Genomic DNA, 26,769 nt, shown 5'->3' on the forward strand with positions numbered 1-26,769 from the left:
GGGATGTCTTTCTTGTGTGAAACAGAAGTCCCTCTACCTCTCTTTACCATCCTCAATTGGTCCTAGTTCTGGGTCTGAAATAATCCAGAATAAATCTACTCCCTCTTTCACTTACTAGGGCTTTCACATTTCCGAGCACATTTCAAAGACATCATGTCCCCAACTACTTGTCCTTTCTAGGCTGACATGTTTGGGTCCTTCAATTACCTGTGATACAACAACAGTTAACTAACCTAATCTCCCCTCTACAGTTATCTGGAAGCCCTCCCCTGAAACACACACAGGTTTAAGAACCTCAGATGATGATAACCTTGAGTGTGGTCTGACCAGGCAAACAATCCTATTGCCATCCGGTTGATTCTGACTCATAGTGACCCTATAGAACAGAGTAGAGCTGCCCCATAGGGTTTCCAAGGAGCGGCTGGTGGATTCAGACTGCTGACCTTTTGGTTAGAGCAGAGCTCTTAATTCCTGTGCCCCCAGGGCTCCAGGAAAACTATAACTTTAATTGGATATTGTGCTTTCCCTATAGAGTCTAAATTTGAAATAACTTCCCTTGTTTAGCAGATGTGACACGCTAGTGGCTCAACTGAAGTTGTGGTCATGTACTACCTCCAGGTCATTTCCCCCTTCTTGCACTACTGTTAAATGCAAAACTTAATATTTATCACTAGCAAGTTCTATCTGTTTCAGCCTATTATTCCAATCTGAATCTTTTGTAAAAATATAAGACATCACCCAACATATGGATTATAAGTTCCTTTTCCTGACTTTGTTTCAGTCATTTGATAAGCTTGCTTCTTATAAAATCTACATTGAGAATAAAATGTTAACTAGGGTGGCCATAATAATTCTCTCAGCTCATCTATTTTAATCATCACACATGTCCAATCTATCAACCTGTTTTTTTTCCTTGTACTGAAAGAGAAAATGAATTTAAAAAGCTAGCAAGCTTAGAGAAAGAGAGGAAAATAGCTCTGGTAAGATAATTTCACCATACAAATCTGAGAGGATGCTCTGAGTTAAAAAGCAAAGATGTCACCTTGAGGAGTAAGGTACTCCTAATCCAAGCCATGGTATTCTCAGTGGTTTCATATGCATGCAAAATCTGGACAATGAATAAGGAAGACCAAAGAATTGATGCATTTGAATTATGCTATTGGTAAAAAATATTGAATATACCATGGATGGGTAGAAGAACAAACAAATCTGTCTTGGGAGAAGTACAGCCAGAATGCTCCATAGAAGCGAGGATGGCGAGATTTCGTCTCACTTTGGACATGTTATCAGGAGGGGCCTGTCCCTGGAGAAGGACATAGTGCTTGCTTGATAAAGTACAAGGTCAGCAAAAAAGAGGAAGACCCTTGACGAGATGGATTGCCACAGTGCCGGCAACAATGAGTGCAAACATAGCAGCAATTTTGAGGATGGAGCAGGACTAGGCAGTGTTTTGTTCTGTTGTACATAGGGTCACTGTGAGTCAGAAGGAACTCAACAGCACCTAACAACAACAATAACAATATAGATGGAAAGGTCCCTGGGTAGCGCAAGTGGTTTCCACTTGACTACTACCCTGAAGGCTGGCAGTTCAAACCCACCCAGAGGTGCCATGGAAGAAAGGCCTCGCAATCTGTTTCTGTAAAGATTACAGCAAAGAAAACCCTATGGAGCAGTTCTATTCTGTAAAACGTGGGGTTGCCATGAGTCAGAATCGACTTGATGGCAACAGGTTTGGTTTGATTTATATAGACAGGAAGAGGATTCCTTAAGCTTTAAATTACTCCACCAGAGAATTTTAAAACTTCAGTTAATGTATTAGAGAGAGGTACAAAACCGTGCTCAAAACATTATATAACCTATCTATAACCTGTAATACTCTAAATCAAAGAATCTTGCCTTCCAGTATTTCTTCCATAGGGCATACCTTTAAAAAAAAGCTACAGGTAATTTGCTTCTTCACTTGATTTTTTTTTTTAGTTGCAATTACAAAATCTTCTTTTAAGAAAAAAGCTTACTACAAATAGCCTAAAGAATAGTTGGAATAAGTGGCAAGTCAAAGTGCTTTCCAAATACCAGTTCTCGTTCTACGTGTCACAAGGATTTCATCCCGGTCTCCATAATTATTTTATTAGGCTTACTTAGAATTACAGAATGCACACTGTGACCTAGGGATTCAGTAGATGAAAAATCCGGTAAACATAGGGTCTGAAAATAGATATATCACAGAATTTTTTTGCATGGAAACATTCATCATTTCATCTAATTTTTGTATTTTGGTTCCCTGAGAATAGATTCACTTTAATTAGATAAATTTATCATACTAAAACAATAGAACACAGGAAGGCATCAAAGAAGCAACAACCATCTTTAAAACAAAAAAATTTGCTGTTGATTTCCTTTACTTATCAACTTTACTAAGGCAACAGCTAATTTCTTTTTAAAAAATCCAGCATGTATTTTATTAGTTTAAAAAAATATATAAAAGTCCAAAGAGAAAAACAGTATTTATCCCACATAGTTAAACATTCAACTTGCCAGTCCATGCACAGCCAGGCATTTACTAAGCCTGTGGTTTCAGTGGCCAGCAGAGAACAGCAATTCATAATATTCACATTAAAAAATATGTGTAAGTAATCTGTTACCTTTTACCAGCTTATATTCTTCTCATAACACGTTGATTATGTGTTATGAGTAGCTCATGTTCAGAGAACATATTTCTATACTGATACTGATACTGAACTCACCCTTGTACTCATACACATTCTTTCCACAATTAACCTGTATTTTGTTAATCAGTTTGCATCCTTTTTTAGAAAAAGCACTTAAGAAGCAAAGTGCCTACCTACCAAATATCTAAGACCTGTAAAAGGAAGAAGTCTTTTGATGCATCTTAAAATGGGAATATATTGATGGTTTTAACATTTAAGAAAGTAGTAAAAATCGAACTTGCCATGGAATCAGAAGATATTTTATTAGGTTTCCTGAAAGGATGTTTTCTATTGTCATCATTAGAATTTCAAACTAAAGTTTCAAAGAAACTTTAACTATACATTATCTACTAAAATTTAAAAAAAAAAGAAGATGAAGGAATGCAGAGTAGTAAATGCCAGTACAAATAGCCTATTTCTTCAGAAAAATTAAGTGATTACAGATATCTTCTGGGGTACAGAAGCATTTATTTTTATACATTAAAACCTGTATAGTTTTTAAAACATTGATATTATTTAAATTTGTGACTTCCAATGGGTGATGTGGAGAGATGCTTTGAAATATCTGATTCTTGCAGAAATAATGCCAAATTGGCTTCTTAGTCACTAAGCTATCTTTGTAGACGTGAACATAAAGAAAAACAGAATATGAATACACATTTAAATCCTCACATAGTCACAAATATCTAGTAATGCAAGGATTTTAGTAATACCAAACAAAGAAAAAACAAAAGCCAGAAATTACATTTAAGTTTCAAACATGGACATTTATGCCATGTCTATTACATAAAATTTATAAAATTCTAGTTTACGTACATGTATTACATCCAAATATCTATTTTCAGCTTGGTGGTATATCTAGGTTGAAAAATAATTGATTATCAAGAAGCCAAACAAACATGCAAGGGACATAAAATTGCTAATTTACAAATGTATATGTAGAAAACTAATTTTAGATACAGAATTTAATATGCTTTACTACCTGATATTTACTGCAAGAATCCTCTTTAAGATCAGTCCTGGAATTCTGATGATGTCTCTGAGCAAGACTTCCCCATTGCTGCAACCTACTTAACTAATGAACATGTAATTAAGCAGAAAAGAAATAATGTAACTGCTTATACAAGAATCTATACCTTCCCCTGGTTGCTAAATCATGAATGCATCTAGACAGACAAATGTATATATCTACAAAATCCTAAAAGTTTTAAGTAAAAATTCAAAATATTGGGGTCATTTGTCTCTCTCAAAATTTATAAAGCCAGTCACAGTAATACAGACACACGTTAAGCTATTATTTTGTTTAATAAACAAGATAACATATCACAAAAGTGATCCCTGAAGCGTTTAGAGTCGGTCTTTATAAATTAAGAAATGTATGTTTAGACTTATGTTCCCCCTGAAGTCACTATCCACAGTCTTGTCTGCTTGTTAGTCTATTGCAAAACAGTAAAAAAAAACAGACTCACCAGTATATGGAAGCATATATACAGCATTGCGCAATGGTGAACTATATAAACAGTCTCACCAATTGCTTTCCAATAGAAAATGAGAAACAACAAATCTGTAAGAAGGAAAATTAGTAAGATATTACATAGGAAGAAAGCTGCATTGTTATGCAAATATACTTAACTCTTTCCTCTGTCATCTCATCACTGTCTACTCTGAGCCCACAGCTCTTTGTTCACACCTCAGCAAGTCCAATATTCCACTTTATTGTAAAGTATCTGCTTTGATAGAACTGTCTCACCCACTATGGGGTTGGTGGTTTGGTGGTAGAATTCTCAGCATCCCTTTGGGAGACCCAGGTTCGATTATCAGCCAGTACACCTCATGCTCAGCTACCACCTGTCCGTCAGTGGAGGCTTGTGTGTTGCTAAGATGCTAAACAGGTTTCAGCAGAGCTTCCAGACTAAGACAGGCTAGAAAGAAAGGCCTGACAATCTAATTCCGAAAAAGCAGCCAATGAAAACCCTATGGAACACAATGGTCCCATCCCTCTGTGCATGGAGTTGACAGTACGTGTCTAACAACAGTAATACTGACTATACTGTGGTTCCTTCAGGATGAGGGCATCTTTATACTCCCAGAATCTAGCACCAAACCAAGAACTCATCGCCATTCAGTCAGTTCCAACTAATGGTAACCCGGTATGTTACAGAGTAGAGCCAAGCTTGAAAGGGTTTTCTTGGCTGTAATCTCTGAAGAAGCAGATAAACAGGGCTTTCTTCCATGGTGCTGCTGGGTGGGTTCGAACTGTCAACCTTTTAGCTAGTAGCCAAGCACAAACCATGTGTGATACCCAGGGACTCACAGTGTCTAGCGTATAGGCATGTAACTTAATATTTGTTGAATGAATATATAGGTAGCTTGTTTCCAGTGTTAAATAAAATGAAAATATTATCAAATAGTAAATTTTTAAAAAGCTTATATTATTGATTTTCATTATTATGTTAATTCAGACAGATGAGATGGTGGCAGAAAAGGTAGAAAATGACCAACTGATTTATAAAACAAACTCAACAGAAAATATAGAAAATGAACAAAGGACAAATTAAATATTAATTGAAAATGGCAAAACCACCATGAAGTCATGACATCAGTTTTTCCTTAAAAGCTCCTGAATCGAAACACCGTGATTTAGGAAATAAAACAAAACACAAAAGTCTCAAAATGTCAATGTAACTTTTTATTTTTTGTCTCTTTTACCAGCTGGTTAAAATGAAATTTAGACATGGAAACAAATAGCTAATATGGATGGACACCAGGGGGAGGATTCAGGTTTTGTGAGATCTAAAGCGTATAGAAAGTGGGACCTTCTCTTATAAAAATAAAAATTACAAATAAAAAATTAGATATGAATACTTAGAGAAAATGTATCATCAAATTACAAATGCTAAAGAGAAAATAAATACCACAAGCGTGAAATATCAAGAAAAGTAATAGAACAGCCCTGGTGGTGCACTGATTAAGAGCTCAGATGCTAACTAAAATATTGGCAGTTCAAATCCACCATACACTTCTTGGAAACCGTATGGGGCAGTTCTGCTCTGTCCTATAGGGTTGCTATCAGTTTGAATCGACTGGACAGCAATGGGTTTTTTTGTTTTGTTTTTTAAATAACTGTCTGATATACCTCTCCAAGTACCTTTTCCCTATGCATTTTGCCTGCACACTTTCTGGTCATCATTTTATATGATGATTTTATAATATTTTCTGTACAGAAAATAAAAATAATTCACTTTTTCATTCAGCGTTTAAATATTTCTGATAGTTCAGAAAAGTTTTTTTCAGCTTCATAGCTCTTGTTTGTAAATTTTTTGGATTCTCTTATTTGAGAAAACCTTTATGAAGTTTGCTTCATACGAGATTTCCTGGGTAGTAACTATTTTCAGAATTGACACCATTCATTAACCAGTATATGTGGTGTGTTATGAATTTTGTGTTATCCTGCACAAAGACGGCATTTTGTATCCAATCAGAAAACCATTTTCCAATGTCTTCACGTGATTGACTCTTCTTTTAACCTATTAATTATTTCATCATTTATCATTTTATTTCATATTCCATTATTTTTATTTGATTTTCTCTCAATTTTTAACATACTTGAAAATTACAAAATAAAGTTCCTATATAAATGTCCAAATCAGGAATCCGTTATTCTTCTTTTGTTTTATTGAGATGGTCCAAATGTCTTTTGCAGTTGAAATGACATGTTCCTAACTTCCCCTTTACCTAATTGTACAAATGCCCTTGGTTACTCCAAGTCCATCTGACATAAGGGGAAATATGAGAGGTGAACGTGGAGTAGAAAATATCTGGATTTTAATTGATCTTGGCTAAAACAGCCTACTTTTGCAAATTTTAACAAAACAAAACAATCAGCACGGGAGCACAATTCAGGGGTCCTGCAAGTGAGGGACTCTGAAGCTTAAACTTCTTTAGCTTCACAGGTAATTCACCTTAGGAAAGAAAGGGGGTAAAAAAAAAACCCAGAAACTCACGATTCCCACTCATGGCAACCCCAGTGTTACAGAGTAGAACTGAGCTCCACAGGGTTTTCTTGGCTGTAATCTTTACAGAAGCAGATCACTAGGCCTATCTTCCATGGCACCACTGTGTGGGTTCCAACCGCCAACCTTTTGGTTAGCAGCCGAGAGCAAACTGTTTGCATCACCCAGGGACCTACAAAGCACCTGTCACTAGCAAAAAATGTCCAGGCCTGTGTTGTCTGGGGCTTCACTCTGCAGCTGTGATCTTCATCCAAGATCAGGCAAAGTTGGGAAAGCTAACTTTTTTTCTCTGTATGGATTCTAAATAAATAGACCAAAAGTATACACTATGTATTCTTTCCACAATTCCATGAGTATTTTAAAAAGAAGTAGACAGTAAACTACATAGCACATACCAGAAATGAGGTAGCCTGAAGTAATAGCAATATTCACATTCACAAGCCATGGATCACCCCTATAAAGAGTTTAAAAAAAGTTTTTTTAGCACATGGGTTGTAAATGATGCCTACATTTTTTTTTTCTATTGAGATTTAAATATAATGAAAACACTTAAAATAGTTTCTCAAATGTTAAGTTGCCATTTTCAAATATAAACTGTAATCGGAGCCAACATAGCACAATAGACACGAGCACCATGCTGTCCCTCTGCAGCAAAGACTTGAAAAACTACATAAAATAGATACAAACCACAATCTTGGAACCTTAAGTACCAAATGAATAAAGAACTCGATCAAGCACTGAATGAAATGAGAAAATGACAGAGAAAAGAGGACAAGGAGAGCTATGGAGTGGAAGTCCCATACCAGCTAACGTGGTCAAATCCGCCATCTTGGGCTTCAGCCTCCAAAGAACTCAGGGAGAATGGGAAGGTGACTCCACAGAGCTCCCAACAGGAGACAGAGCACCCGGTAACCAGGGATACATGTCTTCCCACCCTACACCCTTTTTCCCTGTACGAGACCTCTGCCACTTGCCATCAGGCCACAGTCACTCAGCTGGAGAGATACCAGCTCACTATTGCACAAATTCGCCTTCTTGAGCTACATCCACGGAGGAACTCAGACAGGGAAAGCAACTTCACAGAGCTCCCAGCAGGAGACAGAGCACCTGTTAACCAGAGATTCATGCTTCCCCCCCTCCCCACTCCTTCCCTCTACATGGTCCCCACTGCATGCCACCCACTGCTTAACAACGGGTCACGGTCGCGCAGCTGGAGAGACACTAGCTCACTGCCTCCGGGGTCAGCCCTGCTGCCACAGGCCAGCCCCTCCAGCCCCATTTTTTTGGGGGGGGGTTGGGTTTCTTTGGGGGGGAGGTAATTTTTGTTGCTTCTCTAGCACCATGTACCATCCCTTACTGTTCTTGACAGACTAATTTTTTTTTGGTTTGTTTGCTTTGTTCTTGTGTGTGTGTGTGTGTGTGTGTTGGTTTGTTTGCTTTGTTCTTTTGCGTGTGTGTGTGTGTGGTTTTCTCTATTTCTTTGTTTTTTGATACTGGGTTTTTTTTTTTTTTGGCTCTTTTTGTTGCTTTTCTCTCTCTCCCTTCCCTCCTACTCTTTCTCCCACACAGCTAGCCACATGTACCTTTCCCTCCTCTTCTTGACAAAATGAAACCAAACCCATTGCCCCTGAGTCAGTTCTGACTCATAGAGACCCTACAGGACAGAGTAGAACTGTCCCACAGGGTTTCCAATAAGTGGCTGGTGAATTTGAACTGCCTACCTTTTCCTTAGCAGCCAAGCCCTTAACCACTGTGCCACTAGTGACAGGCTATTTTTGTTTTGTTTTGTTGAGTATTTTGTTGTTGTTGTTGTCGTTGTTCTTCTCTCTCTCCCTTCCTTCCTTCTCTTTCTTCCACCCAGCTAGCCCCTCTCCTTCTTGATGGGCTGTGAATTTTTGGTTTGTTTGCTTTGTCCTTTTTTTTTTCCTAACTTTTTTTTCTGTTTCTTCTCTGTCCTTTCTCCCACCCACCCAGCCTTGTGCACCACCCTCTGCCACCACCCCTTCCTGAAGGGCCATGCCGTATCACCCAACGAGAGAAACATCGGTTCGCTGCCACCCCAATTCCACCCTGCCCCCAACAGCTGGTGAACCCACCAACATATTTGTTTATTGTTGTTTTTATTTTTTTTATTTATTTGATTATTGGTTTCTTCTCTCCCTTTACCCTTTCCTTTCCTTTCTCCCATCCACCTAGCCCCATGGCCACCCATGCTGCTTCTTGACAGGCCAAGCCACACCACTCAGCTAGAGAGCCACCAGCACACAGCCTTGCCAGGTCTGTGTACCCCCGCCAGCCAATCCACAATACCATTTTAACCACTCTTTTATTATTATTATCTTTACTTCATTTTTTGCCTCTTTTTTCTTTTTGTACCTTTGTTTCTCTCTATTCTTTCTCTTCTATCACTCACCCACTTAGCTCTGCACATCACAACCTCTCCTTTCCCTCCTGCTTATCTGCATTGTGCACCAAGGGCCACGCCCCCGAGTGGTACTGATGCAGTCCCCTAGATCCCCGCCTGCACTGCTTCCCAGCCCTGCCCCGTTGCCCCCAGTTTGTACTACAAACTACCTATCCCCACCCCTCCACCCCTGCTGGACCCACCCTGCTACACCATACCTTAGTGACCAGCCCTACTCACTTGGATAAGATGGTGAAAAGTATCATGCCCACAGGAAAGCAAGCAACAAAACACACCCAGGCCATGTGCCCAGACATAACCAAATAAAACAAAGAAGCAGGACAAAACAATCATATCTACAGCCAATAAACAAAGAAAATAATTCCTGACTGTCCCAGAGACAGCAAACAATATTAACACATATTAAAAAAACAAGGAAGGATGGCTCCAGGAGGCAACCAAAATGGAACACCAGATTATTTTCTGCTAGAAGAAAGGGCACTGGAACTACCTGATAGGAAATTCAGAACTCTAATACTCAGTTCTCCAACAGATGACGGAAAATGCAGACAAAGATAAGGAGAAAAAAAATTAAAAATCATGAAAAATACAGACAAAATCATGGAAAAGACAGAAAAAAATAGAAGAAATCAGAATTTAATACAGGAACAAAATGTCAAAATAAATAAACAACTAGAAATCCTACAAAAACAGCAATTAGAAATCCAAAAGATAAAAAGATTTCAGAAACAGACAGTGCAATAGAAGGTTTTAGGAGCAAATCTGAAACCATGGAAGGAAGACAAGATCAGCGAAATTGAAGACAAATCCTCGGATACCACTTTGTTTGAGGAAAAATCAGAGAAAAGAACAGAAAAATGAAGAAACCCCGAGAATGATGTGTGATACAATCAAAAGCAAAAATCTGCGTGTGATCAGAGTTCCAGAACAGGGGAAGAACAAAGAAAACACAGAGAGCATCATTGAAGATTTGCTGACAGAAAACTCCCCTAATATGAAAGATGAAAAGCTGACTATCCAAGAAGGTCAACAAACCTCATATAGGATAGACCCCAAAAGAAAAACAGCAAGACATATCATAATCACACTCACTAAAACCAAAGACAAAGAATCCTGAGAGCAGCTCGAGAACAACGAAAAGCCACACACAAAGGGGAAACAATAAGACTAAGCTCTATTACTCTGTAGAAACCATACAGTCAAGAAGGCAACGGGATGACATATATAAAATCTTGAAAGAAAAACTGCCAACCAATAATAATATATCCTGCAAAATTCAAATATAAATCGTAAAATACACAATAAGAGTTTAGCAGAACGGAAACGATCCTGTAGTACTAGACTAGCAGGCATATGGTGTTCTCAGGATATCTCAAGCCACAGCGCCTAAGGAAATCTTGTAGCCTTCCTGTCCAAGATGACTCACTTTAATCAAGAGATCTTCTGTAGTCCATAATTTCCCTGAAGTTTACTCTAGGCCCAAGCCAGTCTCCAAAATTTCCTTGAGAATAAATCATCAACTCTTGGAATTCAGACTAGGCTCAAATCCTCTTAAGTACCTAAAGCCAATCCATACCGAGACCCCTGAATTAGAAGACCTCAAGCCTCCTGAGGGTAACTAAAAGTCCCCAATGCATTTTGTACTAAAACCAAGTTTTAAGAACTATTCTCAGAATCTCCAGGTCCAGGGAGTAAAATAAGAGTTTTGTTTTTTTCCCAGAATTTGGAAGGCATCATCCACACCACCAGTGGAATTTATTTTTTTGGAGAATATCTAAGTGCCCACTACAGTTAACATTCCAGTGTAATTAAGTCACCTAAGGAATGTCTCAGTAGGAATTCTGGATCCCATTCTAAGCCTTGCAATGCATATAATACTGTGCTATGATAATACTTCTAACTACATGAATAACCATAACTCTCATATATATTAGCTAAAAAAGTTTTACTAAGATAATTTAGCCAAAAGATAACTTTTTATAAATGTGTTCTCAAATGATTTGTTTATAAGAGAATCCAAATGGAATTGCACATGCTGATTTTTGGACTCCTTATTCTGAATCACAGACACAAATACCTCAAGAAATCATCTGATGCAACCTCTGATTTTGGGGAAAAAAAATTTTTTTTTTTTTATTTTGAAGCAGTATGTTATTATCATCATTATTGGCTGAGGACTAGAGAGACTTGCCTATTATCATACAATTAGGAAATAATCAGAGTAGGACAGCTGTTTCAATCTCTACCTATGTCAATATCCTACACTTTTGCCCTACTAATGCTCTTTGCTGCAATAAACAAATATAAGTGATCACTCCTTTATCTGATTTATAATGTGAACTAATGGTGAAATATTTAAATCGCAACAGGAAAAAAAAAAGTAGATGTCATTTATAATAAGACTTGTCAACAGCTAAAACTACAAATGGAAACATTTAGCACAAATTATGTCTTTACAAATTTGGATCTGAAAACTACAACACATGAAAATTGAACTGGAATAAATTATGGCATAAAATGGAAAAATACAAAACAATAAGTAGAAGTTTGCTAAGAAAAAAATTGATCAATGAGTCATCTTTAGTGTAAAATTTACTTCCCAAAAGAATTGGTTCTTCTGAAAATCATCTAAGTAAAATAAAACAGAAAAAAAAAAGCTAGAAATTGTTTAGGTAGGCTGTACAGAAACCTGGTCAAGGAATTAAATTCACTAAATCGATTCACTCTGAAAAATAGCTTCCCAATGAAAATTCATCAATATTGGTATAATACTGATGGAAATAATTCCATATTGATGAATAAAGCACAACATCCTTACAAATAGTGATGATCAAAATGCCTGGTGAAATTGCCCCCAAAGCCCATGTCTACCACATCCGAGGGAAGTGCTTTCTCAAAACACATCTCATCTCTCAAACTAATCTGAACTAAAACTTTCATATAGCACAAGGAAATATAGATCATAAAACTGCTTCCACTAGAGTGAGTTTAAACTTTTCAATAGGACGATCTTACAGGTCGCCCTATTATTGATGAACACAATTATTATTAGTGCCTTAAATCTCATGTTGTACTAAATTCTCACATAGCCATTAATAATCCTCACTTTTCATCTCTTTGATATCAATTGATGGCTACAAATTTATGAATCCGAAGACTAAGTCTTAAGTAGCTGTTATCCAAGTTGATCAATGTGTCTCAATAATAACTCATTTTTACTCAGAACAGTATTTACAATATCTTGGTTTCATTAACTAACAGTAAAAATGTTGATATCATCACTGTATGCTCTCTATTTTTTATAACAATTGCAATGCTAAGTCAAAATGCCCCTCATTGTATGGAATTCAAATCTAAAATAAATCATTTTAAGGCACTTTGCTGAAATACATCTTGAACACGTACATTTTCATAAAACATACACCATTTCTATGCTTTGTTTTAAAGTAAGAAATGTTCTTATTGATAATATAAAAATAGAAACCAAATGGACTATCTTAGAAATAAACACCTTACCGTATCGGATCAGCTCTAAGAGCCTTATCAAAAAATAAAATATATAGACAAAAAACTCCAACCACTGAAGCATGGTATGTGGATACCACCCTGAAATGAAACAAAACACGTACAAAGATTTTAGATTCTTTGCACTAAACTTTAACTTATTCTGTCAAGACATTTAGCATTCTTAAGAAGTTATATCTAGAAGCATTTGAATATCATAGTGGAATACATCTGAGAGTATAATACAAAATTGCCATTTAGAAACCCAAGGGCCACATTTTACTTTGGAATTAATGACAAAATGACTGCCTGTGACTGCAGTCCCCGGCTAGAAAACCAAGGAATCACTTCTTGGTGAAGAGCTCTGAAAAAGAAGCATACGTGGTAATGTGATTGAAGGAGTTTTGTTCAGACAGATGGCAACTGGTAAATCCACTACCCAGCACCCTGCTCCCAGTTCCATCTCCAACGGCATCACTGCAAGGAGTTCCCTGCTCTTTAGGAAGTCAGTTAGGAACATTTCCAAATCTACTGGCCTTAACCACCTCCTTATCCTTAAAACAGAGCCCTGGTGACTCAGTGGTTAGGAAATCAGCTGCTAACCAAAAGGTCAGCAGTTCGGCAGTTCAAATCCACCAGCTGTACCTTGGAAATGCTATGAGACAGTTCTACCCTGTCCTATAGGGTCACTATTAATCGGAATCTACTCAACAGCAATGGGTTTGTTTTGTTTTGCTTTGGTTTTATTTTTTTTTTTGGTATAGTTAAAACGGAATTCAGATGGATCATGAAATGAAGATGTATTACCTGGGAGATTTCAGTTTTAAAGGTACATCCACATGCATTATTTCACTAGATTTTTGTAACAAGGCTGTGAGAAAGCTAGGGCAGCCATTATTAGTCCTTTTTAAAAAATTTTATGAAAGCACTGATAAATAGAGAAATTGAAGCCCATGTACAGAGAATCTGTTTTTAAAAGAAACACTCAAGTGAAAGCAAAATGTTCACAAGATCCAGGTCCAGCTTTCTTTTATAGAAGGAATAAGGATTAAATGAAATACATCAGTTCCTATGAACATATCCTGCTAATTAATAATTTAATGACTCAAATGATACCCAAACTCTTTGATGTGCCACTTCAAGATCTATATGTAGGTTACTGTGTAGTTATGTACACAGTGAAGTTTTTTATCCAACAATTTAGGGCTTCTCACATCTTGACTGAATTTACAAGTAATCAAGTCTCTTTTCTCTCCGATAGAATAAAAGACAAAAGGAATAACAAAGCTTTCTCTCTGTAGATTACTGGCGTGCAATAAATATATCTCTACAATACAGCCCTAAATCTTTAAAAATAATTGACATCTATCAACCAAAATAAAGCTTGATGTTAGAAAATCTTATTGTAATGTGAAAAATCAATGTATTTGACCTAATAGATGGTATGTTCCTAAATCGATGAGTATAATCATATTAAATCAAATGTAATTTTAAAGTCTCAATTTCACTAATTTAAAGGCACTGATCCTTTGTAATACCAAAGATCATTTTGAAGTATGAATATTTAGCCCAATTTACCTGAGTTACAGGTCTGGAATTTTCATGCCAAAAACACCTATATTCCGTTTGGTATATCAAGAGAAAAATATAAACTCCTTGATAATTAAATGAAACATTCCATTTAAGTAATCCTATAGCCAGCTTTCTGTTACTATTCAAAAACTATAAGGGGAGGGGGGGAAGCATAGCCTCCCTTTTATTAGCCAGTTTTAGTGTTCAATAACCTTACGTCCAAAAGTTTCATTTAAGAAGAAATCTCTTCGTCCCTTGATACTCAGGCCTCAAATTCTCTTTTCTGTTGAGAAGTTATACAGTAAATGGGATGGATTACACGCCCTCAGCTGGTTGAAATGGCATATATTTCATTAAAACAAAAAAACCTATTGGCCATTGAGTTGATTCTGTCTCATAGTGACCCCGTAAGACAGAGTAGAACTGTCCCCCAGAGTTTCCAAGGAAAGGCTGGTGGATTTGAACTGATGACCCTTTGGTTAGCATCCATGCTCTTAACCAGCGCACCAACAGGGCTCCTATAATTCATTAGAGGACAGTTAAATGTAACATGGACCAACTAGCTCCCATCATAAAGAACAGAAGCAGACACCTGGTGCTTACATACACTATTCTATATTAAAAGTTTGTACTTTGACATTTCTGTTAGTAAAAATTTCCTGTCTTACTCTTTTAAAATTAGATTTCTGACAAAGTAAAATGTAAATTCATTACTGTCTAAAAAGAAATAGCAAAATGCTGCCTAAGATTAAATATTTCAATTTTTTTCAAAGAAATGTTTGTGCTTACAGAAAGACGCTGGTTTTCTAGGAAATAAGTAGTGACCATTTTTAGAACAGCTGTTTATAACTTATTTAATCATTAACAGACTGTCTCAGTATTACCAGTAGAAATGATACAGCTCAAATAAACAGAAGAGTTAAAATTTGGAGCAGTAGATTCAAAATTAGGAGTATTTCAACACGATGGAACTTTCTAAGCTGTATGACAGCAACTGGATAAAATAACTAAAACAAATTAAAAATTTTAAGATTATATTTTTATATATAATCTACGAGTATGCAAGTTTTCAGAAAAAGCAACAGTGAAACACAACAACTTCTCATTTATGATTAAACTGTTAGCCCCCAAGTGTACATTTTCTGGTGAGGTTTTTCCTCCTATCTTTTTTCTGTTAGATGGCTTAGACCACCCCTTGGTCAGAGACTTTTTCCTGATTACTGGGAAGAACTATGTGTGTTGTACTGATGCATCTGTTTCAAGACTGGAGGCTGAATTTCAAGATACAAATAGGTACTTCAATAGTAGCCAATTTTCTCCCTTTTTACATTCTCTCCATCACAGTTGGAGTGGGAAGCAGGAGTAACTCTAAACTATGAGAAAGACAGAGACAGAGAGAACACACCATTTGAACAGCTAAATGAATTTTAGATAATCTCAGGCTCCCTTTTCAAATAGGAACCCAGTTTCCCAAATGGTAATTCCCTGCAGCAGAAAGGCAGTGATGAGACTAACTAATGTAAAAAAAAAACAAAACTCATTGCCGTTGAGTTGATTCCAACTCATAGCAACCCTATGGAACAGAACAGAACTGCCCGATAGAGTTTCCAAGGAGCACCTGGCGGATTCGAACTGCCGACCTCTTGGTTAGCAATCGTAGCACTTAACCACTACGCCACCAGGGTTTCCTCTATAACTCATGTAAAGCATGTTTAATTTCATTGTTTTGTTTCATTTTTATGTTTGCATCTACCTCTCTATACCCTCCCTATTTCTTTGACTTGGAGCTACCCAGGTGAAAGCTGGGTAATGAGTCAGGAAGGCCGAAGAAGAATTGACGCCTTTGAATTATGGTGTTGGCAAAGAATATTGAATATACCATTGACTGCTAAAAGAACGAATAAATCTGTCTTGGAAGAATTACAGCCAGAGTTCTCCTTAGAAGTGAGGATGGCGTGGTCTCATATACTTTGGACATGTTATCAGGAGCGACCAGCCCCTGGAGAAGGGCATCTTGCTCAGTAAAGTACAGGATCGGTGAAAAGGAAGAGGACCCTCAGTGAGATGTACTAATACAGTGGCTGCAACAATGGGATCAAGCATAACAACAATCTTGAGGATGGAGTAGGACCAGTGTTACGTTCTGTTGTACATAAGGTTGCTATGAGTGAGAACTAACTTGGCAGCACCTAACAACAATATTCAAGACCCTTTAGCCTACCCTAACCACAGTGAAAAAGAAATGGAGAGCTTAAATTAGTGGCGGAGACTCCATGACCCCATTCCCACTCTTCCTTCTATTTTCCAGTATCTTTTAAAAAAAAAAGTTTTTTTTTTTTTTGTATGTCAGAAAGAGTTTAAAATAAATAGTGGTTAGAACCTTTAGTATGGTACATTTCAACAATATCATGTGTGCTATTCTTAAGACAAAAAAAAAACTCTCAGTTTTCAAACATATGCACATAATTTTTTTGTTATGCACATAAATGATTCCCGCTTTTTGGGCAAGAAGAACTGCAGCATGTATGAACCAGACAAATCAGTATAATGTGCACAAGAAAACAAAGTCTTATTCACATTATGAGTTATGAAAGTGGATACCTAAAAGGAAGGAATGGGCTAAATTTTAATTAACAGATGGGTGGATAAACAAAATTCCATACACAAATGGACTATCACTCAGCCATAAAGAGTAATGAAGTCCTGATACTTACTGCAACGTGGATAAGCCCTGAAAACATGATGCTGAGTGAAATAAGTTAGGAACAGAAAAGACAAATACTGTATGATCTCACTTATACAAAATATCTAGAACAGGCAAGTATATAGAGATCACAGGTTCCTAGTGGTTACCACAGGCGGGCGGGATGGCGCAGGAAAGGACGACACAATGCTCAGGAGACACTGAGTGTCTGTTAAGGATGATGGAAAAATTTAGGAATGGTTAATGACAATGTGATGCTTGAACAACGTGATGAACATATTTAATGTCACTGAACTGTAATGTGAAGACTGATGAAAGGTACAAGCTTCCTTACCTATACATCTACCACACACACACATAAAAAACAACACAGTGGAGGCCTACAAGACAATTTGACTCAAACCAAGGTAGGGGATTTCAGGTCAAATATGATCTTTCTCAAATACTTAGACATCTAGCAGTTCTTTAATTCTAAAAGGAAAAGTCAATGAAAAACAATTATAGCAATTTAAAGACTTGCTGAATTCATTTCATAGTTTGCATTAACTTCAACTAAATAACAACAAAAATATTCCTATAGCTGCTGCCACACACTGAGGTTTGCAAATGCGCAGCCATGTCTGAGCATATGAAATGCTTTAAAGGAGGTCAAGCAGTCATCAGAGTCATTTGGTGTTTGAGACCTTGTGAGAGATTAATGAGTTTCAGGAAAACAAAAAAAAAATCATATCCAATTAATCAAAAAAAACTCCAGCATATTTCTACATCCTTAGATGCCTTGTTCTTCTTTCCATTTTTTTCATTAAAAAAAAAAATCTAAAAGGCAATTTTTAACTTTAGAATTACATAGCAAAAAATACATTCTGGAGGGCTGTCAATGGTAATGAGAAGTATATTAAAAGAGAAGTACGAATGCACTGATCATGCCCAGTGTTCTCTGTTGTGTAGTGTTGAACTGCCCTAAGCCAGTCAGTACTATGTATAGGCCACTCACAACACCAAGGAATGTTTTCTTCCATTATCATCTCCAAAGAACATGTGTTTATCTTACATATTTCAAAAATGAAGACAAAACAGCAGTCTTAAACAGACAGCTGGTGTCTAACTTTAACCTTCCCACACTTACCCAGAAAGTCATCTTAACACCTTTCAGTGCAGGAATTTTTTAAAAAATGTCTTGTGTGACATCTATCTACTTCTTTCCTTTTACTCCTGAGGTCAAATAATAACCCCTGACCTTAAAATTTGTTACATCTTCAATGAAAAATACTCTTTTGAGATATTTCAGAGAGCTACTTTGTATCACAAAACTAGTTGCTGTGTGTGTGTGTTTTTTTTTTAATTAATCAGTTACATTTTTATATGCTTTACCTTGAGTTCCAGTCAATCTTCTCTTCCCAGCTGAGACTATTAAAACGTGGGAAAACTTTTGTCGAAAACCAAGAACTTACAAAGTGGAAAATAAGCTGACAGATGACAAAGCTGGCAAAAACAGTGCCTAGTTTAGTAATGGTATCCATATTTCTTCAATCTATTAAAAGAAATGATAGATATAAATAACTATCATGATAAATCAGCATTAAAAATTGCTTACATTTTAAAGGGTATGTATTTAGTGATTTTTTAAAATTAATACAAAGAAACTAAGAATTTTAAACCTTTTGTGGTTTTTGTTTTGTTTGTTTTTTGCATTTACCAGCTATTTGTCATGTATCTTACATTTAAAATAAAATGGGAGGGGGAATCTATTTTGTTAAAGATTTTGATGTTACAAATTTTAGAAGACATCTTTAACATCATGAGATTCAAAACCATCTAAGTCTTAAAGCTTAACATTAAGAGGAAATCTAAAGTACTATAACTGAAGATCGCCTTTTAGTAATATTATTTTTTACTGAACTTTGGAAAAATCAACTGATTTCTCTACGCCTCAGCTTCCTCATCTATAAAATGAGAGAGTTAGATAATTTCTGAGATACAATTAAGCTAGAAGTCATAAGAAAAATAACTACCTGCAAAATCAAAACAAACAACAATTACCAAATAAAAACTAATTGTACAATAGGACAAACAAAATTAAAATTGTAAGAAGAATAACAGTCTTAGAAAAGAACCATACCACTTACTACTTAAATTAGTATTTAACTTTTTAAAACTTTTAAAAATATTCTGCAGTCACACATATCCTTGGACCAAAAATCCTCCTTATTTGGTTCCTAAAAACCTCAGTAACAGTCAGACCAAAAAAATACACTAATGCATTTGCTCATATCAAGCAAATAGGGCATTTCTATGGCTCCATCTTTGATGGAGCTGACCCTCAAATGAAATGAATCAATACCCATTTCCAGCCGCCTAAGGAGCAGTAGAGTCATCTACTGAAGCCAGTTCACTAGAGAAAAACCAAGTCATTGACTGCACCAGCAATAACCCTACTTCATTCCCTTCCAACCAGGGTGTCAGAATAAGAATCAGTCTCCCGCAGGCCCCTTCCAACAGAGCTCATGTATCTATAATGAATTCTTTCCTCATTCTGTTTTCTGTGCTCAGCAAAAATATATATTATAATACTTCTCACTGGTACTCCATCAACTATATTCCTCATTTACTTTCTTTTAAAATTTAACACATGTGGATTAGGTATTAAAATATTTAATTTGCTATCTTTTAGCCTAAGTTTAATATTAACCAATAATACCTAAAAGCTTTGCACATAAGTATCGTTAAAATCAAGCAAGGTATAAAGGTGAAATGTTCTTCTAAGACTAAAGCAAATAGGGTTTTGGAGGCCAGGAGGGCAGATAAATGCAGAAAATGAAAATGGTTTTCAGAGCAGAGTGGACAGTGTGTTCGTAACTGGAGGGATGCTTTGCTCTGCTCCCTGCTGGTGCTACAGTGGGACTGGGCACAGGCTGCTCATTTATTTTCATTAAAATATAATGAATAGGGGACCTAATGAAATAGAGAAAATGTATTTTCTTCAGTGTTTTAATATTAGAGAGAAAATATTTTCTCATTTGTTTTAGTATAGCTGTATAAGCTGTGATTAATCTCTAGTCCTTGGGAAATGGCACAGGCTATGTTCAAAATGTAGCTGAGCAGCCTGTTCCACTCTTAAACATAACAAACACCCTAATACCGTACAACATATTTTCCCCTATAGGTGATTGAGAGCTTGACATGACTAACGCCATAATGATGCTCTAAGTAATCTCTAAACATTTATTACACCAGCTGCACTGGTCTCTTCCAAAGGGATGCAGAGCTCTCTCAGCTCCTGTGGCCTTGGTCTCTCTTCTCTTTTTTTTGTCCTCTTGAGAAATGGCCTTCAGCTTGCAGGAAGGCTGTCTGGCATTTTTAATCTGCAACTTTCTTTCTTGCTCCCTATCTCAGCCAGAGTGCACTTAGCAAAACAGTTCCACTAGCCAAGAGGTTCTTACGTGAGTTTTTTTTCAGCCTGTTACAAATCTACTGATTGGAGTCCAGATGTCTGACATGCATATCTTTAGTTTAATAAAGAGTTTTTTGTATTTGTTTTGTGATGTATAAGACCATCTGTGGACTATGTGCTCAAAACATCAGGTAACCCTGACCTTCCCCATATAAAACCCTCCCATCAACCCTTTACGGTAGACAGAATTGGGGAGAAATTTAACCCCCTCTTTATCTCTTGGATACTAGTATTCAATAAAGCCCTCTTGCTGCTTACCTCCTCCTGTCTCAGTATTGGCTTTGCGGCAGGGACTCAAATCCGCAATTTGCAGTTAACAAATTCTGGCGCCCAACATGGGGCATTTTGCTGCTTGAGATATGGTGGCCCCCGGCAGGGCTCCAACTGGCCATTTAACCCTTAAGCGGCCGCTGGAGTTTTTTTTCCTCAAAAGGGAAACATTGCCCTGTCCCTATTCTCGCCACGGCACCGCTGGTCCCTAACCATGGAGAAAGCAGGTAAGCAGTGAACAAGACAGGAAAAGGACAGTGGGTAGGAGAGAGATGCTGATGAAGAGTGAGCTAATTATATCAGGTGGACACTTGAGACTGTGTTGGCATCTCCTGTCTGGAGGGGGGATGGGAGGATAGAGAGAGTTGGAAGCTGGCAAAATTGTCACGAAAGGAGAGATTGGAAGGGCTGACTCATTAGGGGGAGAGCAAGTGGGAGTACGGAGTAAGGTGTATATAAACTTATATGTGACAGTCTGACTTGATTTGTAAACGTTCACTTGAAGCTCAATAAAAGTTAATTAAAAAAAAAAAAAAAACACAGGAAAAGGGAAAAATCCTGGGGCAAGTCCATGATTCCTCTCCCTGTTGGACTCAGTCAGGGCTGGGGCAGATAGAGCAAGCCTGGGGGGGTGCTTAGACTCTTGGTTTCTGAAGCGAGTGTTGACTGATGACTGACCCTGTGAGTAGGCTCGCATAAGGGACTATTGGTGGCTCTAGAGTCTTGGTTTTGGTTTTTGGGTGTGTGAATAAGGCAGTCAACATCACCTCTGTCATCCTAGGAATTGTCTGAAAGGTTGAGGCTGCTGAGGCTGTCAAGATCACCTCTGCCATTCTAGGGATGTCCAAATGCTCATTATCAATAACTGACATACAAATGTTAAAATTCCTCAGTAAAAAGTAACTATTACACTATCCACTTTTGACTTTTCATTTATGTAAAAACTGTTAAGCCTCTAATACATGCAAAGCATTTGGCCAACTGCTGGCAGGTTTTGTTTTTTGAAATTCTGCATTGAAAGCATTATATATATATATATGTATAAAAAGTTAGAATAATGCACAAAAATATTCCATTTCTTTTTCTTTGCAGAGCACCAGGTTCACATCCATTAGCATTAGCGTAAAAGTCTGTATGAAGCCAGCTGCTTAAAACAGTCTACCCCAACCTCTATAAATCCTCTAGTATTCATGGTACTACTTTTCAAACTGACACAAATGGAAAGAAAATGAAGCTAAACCAGGGAAAGGCTAGGGAACCCTGCTTTAACATGACTACGTTTTACTCCTTTTCTATGATGCTACTTAAGTTTGAACGAGGAATTCCCCATGGCTACAGAAAAGATTTCTCTATGGTTCCTCCGTCAGGTAAAATACTAAACTCTGAGTTAGGTAGCCTTTCTCCATATTTGATTCCCTACTTCCATTCCTTTCTATCTCCAAGAGCAAATAGCAGAATTCAAGTGAAAGAGAAATGATTCAGTTCTGCCTGCTACAGACCCTGGGTTTGACAGCCCTCCCAGTCCCAAAACATTTTGTTTTAATTATGGCCTATAAATTTATAAAATTATTTTAACAATAAAATATTTAAGGTTAAGTATTTATACATTTCTAAATGGCCTTTAATTTCCCCAAAATACTATGCTATGCAATGTAATAATTAGACTCACAGGAGATTGTTGTTGTTGTTAGGTGCCATCAAGTCGATTTCAACTCATAGTGACGCCATGTGACACAGCAGAACTGTCCCAGAGAGTTTTCTAGACTATAATCTTTACAGGAGCAGATCACCAGGTCTTTCTCCTGGGGAGCTGCTGCTGGGTGGATTCAAACCACCAAACTTCTGGTTAGCAGCCAAGTGGTTAACTGTTATACTTAAACCGTGTTCCCCAAACCAGACTTTGTGAAGACCAGCCACTCCCAGTGAAAAAGTATCCATACTCAAGGGCTGTAGCGTGGCCCCGTGACCCCAGCTGCTACCACAACTCAGATAATTGTTTTGGCAGTTAACTCATACTTCTACTAATTTCTTTAATCTATGTTTCCCTTATGTATCATAATCCTATCTGTATTCTTACACCCTATATTAAATGCCTTCTAAGAATCCTGTTTTTCAAATTTATTATCTCAACACACAGACACAGAGAACTTCTGCTTTTCAAATTTTCATATCTCAACACACACACAGAGTACTTCTGCAGTATATAATCTGCTTATTCCTACCAGTCAACAAGGTTTTGTAGAGTCTCCCTTTCTATAGTTGGTGGAGAAAAGTAGGTTTCTTGATATACATTTTTTTACACAGCACAAAGTCCCTACCAAGTGATACTGACACAGCAAGGTAGGGTTACCTCATCTCCTTAACCTCTCCCTGAGAATTCCGGCTGTTTTAAAACACAGCTTCTCCTCAGGGCTCCCCACAGCACTTGATCAGTTCTCCCTCCCACTACAGATTATTTTTTAATTGGGATTTTAACAAACTTTTTTTTCTTATTTTTCTAATTTAAGTTTATTTGAACTTTTCCATTTAACTTAAAAAAAAATGAAACAATTATTCTATTTCATGCCAACTTGTTTATCTTATTTAAAAATGTTTATTTTGTTTTACATTTATTTCTTTACTTGGAATTTGTTTTTATAATGCCTAACAAGAAGGGAAGGAGCCCTGGTGGCACAGTGTTTAAGCACTTGGCTGTTAACCTAATGGTCAGTAGTTCAAATCCACCAGCCGCTCCTCAGGAGAAAGATGTAGCAGTCTGCTTCTGTAAAGATTACAGCCTCGGAAACCCTATGGGGCACTTCTGCTCTGTCCTATAGTCGCTATGAACTGAAATTGACTAGACTGCAAAGGGTTTGGTTTCTTGGTTATGTTACCCACCCAGAGACGCCTCAGAAGACAGGCCTGACAATATTGCTTCTGAAAGGTCACAGCCTTGAAAGCCCTAAGGAACAGTTCTACTCTGAACACATGGGGTCACCATGAGTTGGAATCGACTCAAGGGCAACTAAGAACAATAACATGCTACCTGAATTATAAAATGAGTAGTATACTAATGATTTTGTTCTTTTATCCCCAAAACAAATTCACACAAGTGTGAAAGGATGTATTATTAGAAGCAACTTAAGGGTCCACTGATAGGAAAATGGCTTTAATATATTGAAACAGCTGTACTATTCAGGCAATTAAAAAAAATGAGGTAATATGGAAAAATGCCCATCTCACACTAAAAAGAAGGGACATTTTCCTTGCCTTTCAAATCCACTGCTGTGGAGTCAGTTCCTACTCATGGATACCACAAGAGTTATAGAGTAAAACTGTCCCATAGGGTTTTCTTGGCTGTAATCTTTACAGAAGCAGATCTCCAAGCCTTTCCTCTGAGGGGACTAGGAAGTTACAGAAGGAGAGATGGGCAAAGTTTCATTTCATTGTCTTTAGGATTGGTTGTTTTAAACAAAAAAAAAAGAACACTGAAGAAAATGTTTAGGAACTTGAGGCTATAAAACAACCTCAAATCCTCACAATAATGAATGTCTTAAGGGTTTGGCTCAAATACAGGAGGCTGGGAGTGCCCCAGGCAGCCAGGACTTCCCTTCTAGGAACTTAGCCCCAGGTCTTATTTACCAGCACTTAAAATAGCATGTAACAAATTACAGCACATTTGATTAAATCCACAATTGCATCAGCATTTTTACATTTATTTGAGCAATGTGTGTTAACTGAGCAAGAATACTTTTAAGAACTTATGTCTCTAAAAAATTACACTTCACAACAGAGGCTTCAAAATTGGTTCAGAATATTTCCTCCAATGAGCACTCCTCTTTTCCCCCATTCCACTAAATAAATGTATAAAAAAGAAGGAAACGTTTTCCATGCCGTCCCAATGTAGTTCTTAAAAATTTTTTTAAAAGTCTTTGTGGAGAAAGCTACTTAAAATTAACTTGACCAAGAGAATTTCTCCATTTATGAAAAACTTCAAAAATTAAAACCAGTGTATAAATCCACCAATTCTATGCTCATTTCTAGGACTTCCCATGGCAGAATGTAGTTGTCACTAACACAGCATACGCCAGCATCCAAATTTGGGCCCACAGGAGTAGTTGGGTTTTGTTCTTGTTGGGTTGTTAGGTGCCGTCCAGTCGTTTCCGACTCATAGCGACAACAGAACGAAACACTGCCCGGTCCTGCACCATCCTTCCAGGCGTTCTTATGTGCAAGCTCATTCGTTGCAGCCACTGTGTCAATCCAACTCCTTGAGGGCCTTCTTCTTTTCTGGTGACCCTGTACTTTGCCAAGCATGATGTCCTTTTCCAGGGACTGATCTCTCCTAAAAATATGTCCAATTATGTAAGACGTAGTCTCACCATCCTTGCTTCTAAGGAGCATTCTGGTTGTACTTATTCCAAGACAGATTTGTTCATTCTTTTGGCAGCCCATGGTATATTCAATATTCTTTGCCAACACCACAATTCAAAGGCGTCATTTCTACTCTGGTCTTCCTTATTCATTGTCCAGTTTTCACATGCATATGATGCAGTTGAAAATACCATGGCTTGGTTCAGGCGCCCCTTAGTCTTCAAGGTGCCATCTTTGCTCTTCTGCACTTTAAAGAGGTCCTTTGCAGCAGATTTACCCAAATGCAATGCATCTTTTGATTTCTTGACTGCTGCTTCCATGGCTGTTGACTGTGGATCCAAGTAAAATGAAATCCTTGACAACCTCAGGCTTTTCTCCGTTTATCATGATGTTGCTCACTGGTCCAGTTGTGAGGATTTTTGTTTTCTTTACGTTGAGGTGCAATCCATACAGAAGGCCCTGGTCTTTGATCTTCATTAATAAGTGCTTCAAGTCTTCTTCACTTTCAGCAAGCAAGGTTGTGTCATCTGCATAACGCAGGTTGTTAATGAGTCTTCCTCCAATCCTGATGCCCCATTCTTCTTCATATAGCCCAGCTTCTCAGATTATTTGCCTAGCATACAGATTGAATAGGTATGGTGAAAGAATACAACCCTGACGCACACCTTTCCTGACTTTAAACCAATCAGTATCCCTTTGTTCTGTCTGAATAACTGCTTCTTGATCTATGTTAAGGTTCCTCAGGAGCACAATTAAGTGTTCTGGAATTCCGGTTCTTCCCAGTGTTATCCATAATTTGTAATGAACCACACAGTCAAATAGCTTTGCATATTCAATAAAACACAGGTAAACATCCTTCTGGTATTCTCTGCTTTCAGCCAGGATCCATCTGACATCAGCAATGATATCCCTGGTTCCACTTCTCTTCTGAAACCGGCCTGAATTTCTGGCAGTTCCCTGTCAATATACTGCTGCAGCGGTTTTTGAATGATCTTCTGCAAAATATTTGCTTGCATGTGATATTAATGATATTGTTCTATAATTTCCACATTCAGTTGGATCACCTTTCTTGGGAATAGGCATAAATATGGATCTCTTCTAGTCAGTTGGCCAGGAAGCAGTCTTCCATATTTCTTGGCATAGACAAGTAAGCACGTCCAGCGTTGCATCTGTTTTTTGAAACATCTCAGTTGATATTCCATCAATTCCTGGAGCCTTGTTTTTTGCCAATATCTTCAGAGCAGCTTGGAATTCTTCCTTCAGTACCTTCGGTTCCTGATTATATGCTACCTCTTGAAATGGTTGAACATCGACTAATTCTTTCTGGTATAATGACCCTGTGTATTCCTTCCATCTTCTTTTGATGCTTCCTGTGTCATTTAATATTTTCTCGATAGAATCCTTCACTATTGCAACTCGAGGCTTGAATTTTTTCTTCAGTTCTTTCAGCTTGAGAAACACCGAGTTTATTCTTCCCTTTTGGTTTTCCATTTCCAGCTCTTTGCACATGTCATTATAATACTTTGTCTTCTCGAGCCGCCCTTTGAAATCTTCTGTTCAGTTCTTTTACTTCATCAATTCTTTCTTTTGCTTTAGCTGCTGAACGTTAGAGAGCAAGTTTCAGTGTCTCCTCTGACATCCATCTTGGTCTTTTCTTTCTTTCCTGTCTTTTCAGTGACCTCTTGCTTTCTTCATGTATGATGTCTTTGATTTCATTCCACAACTAGTCTGGTCTTCAGTCACTAGTGTTTAATACGTCAATTCTACTC

At 37.4% G+C, this 26,769-nt stretch overlaps 2 protein-coding genes across 3 annotated transcripts in view; one reads left to right on the plus strand and one right to left on the minus strand.

Moving 5' to 3' along the window:
- The window catches only part of LOC126073261 (TLC domain-containing protein 4-like), a 70,425-nt gene extending 48,014 nt beyond the window's left edge, over nucleotides 1-22,411 (minus strand). The window contains exons 1-5 of the mRNA XM_049879727.1: nucleotides 22,317-22,411; nucleotides 18,298-18,457; nucleotides 12,663-12,752; nucleotides 7,117-7,175; nucleotides 4,178-4,272 (exon numbers count right to left, since the gene is read on the minus strand). Coding sequence (XP_049735684.1) covers nucleotides 4,178-4,272; nucleotides 7,117-7,175; nucleotides 12,663-12,752; nucleotides 18,298-18,446 — 393 coding nt within the window. The 5' untranslated portion in view covers nucleotides 18,447-18,457; nucleotides 22,317-22,411. The remainder of the gene's footprint in view (nucleotides 1-4,177; nucleotides 4,273-7,116; nucleotides 7,176-12,662; nucleotides 12,753-18,297; nucleotides 18,458-22,316) is intronic.
- The window catches only part of ALG14 (ALG14 UDP-N-acetylglucosaminyltransferase subunit), a 925,968-nt gene that overhangs the window by 128,619 nt on the left and 770,580 nt on the right, over nucleotides 1-26,769 (plus strand). The gene's annotated exons all lie outside the window — the stretch shown is intronic.

Source organism: Elephas maximus, chromosome 3 (assembly GCF_024166365.1).
Source record: "Elephas maximus indicus isolate mEleMax1 chromosome 3, mEleMax1 primary haplotype, whole genome shotgun sequence".
Classification (NCBI taxonomy): Eukaryota; Metazoa; Chordata; class Mammalia; order Proboscidea; family Elephantidae; genus Elephas; species Elephas maximus.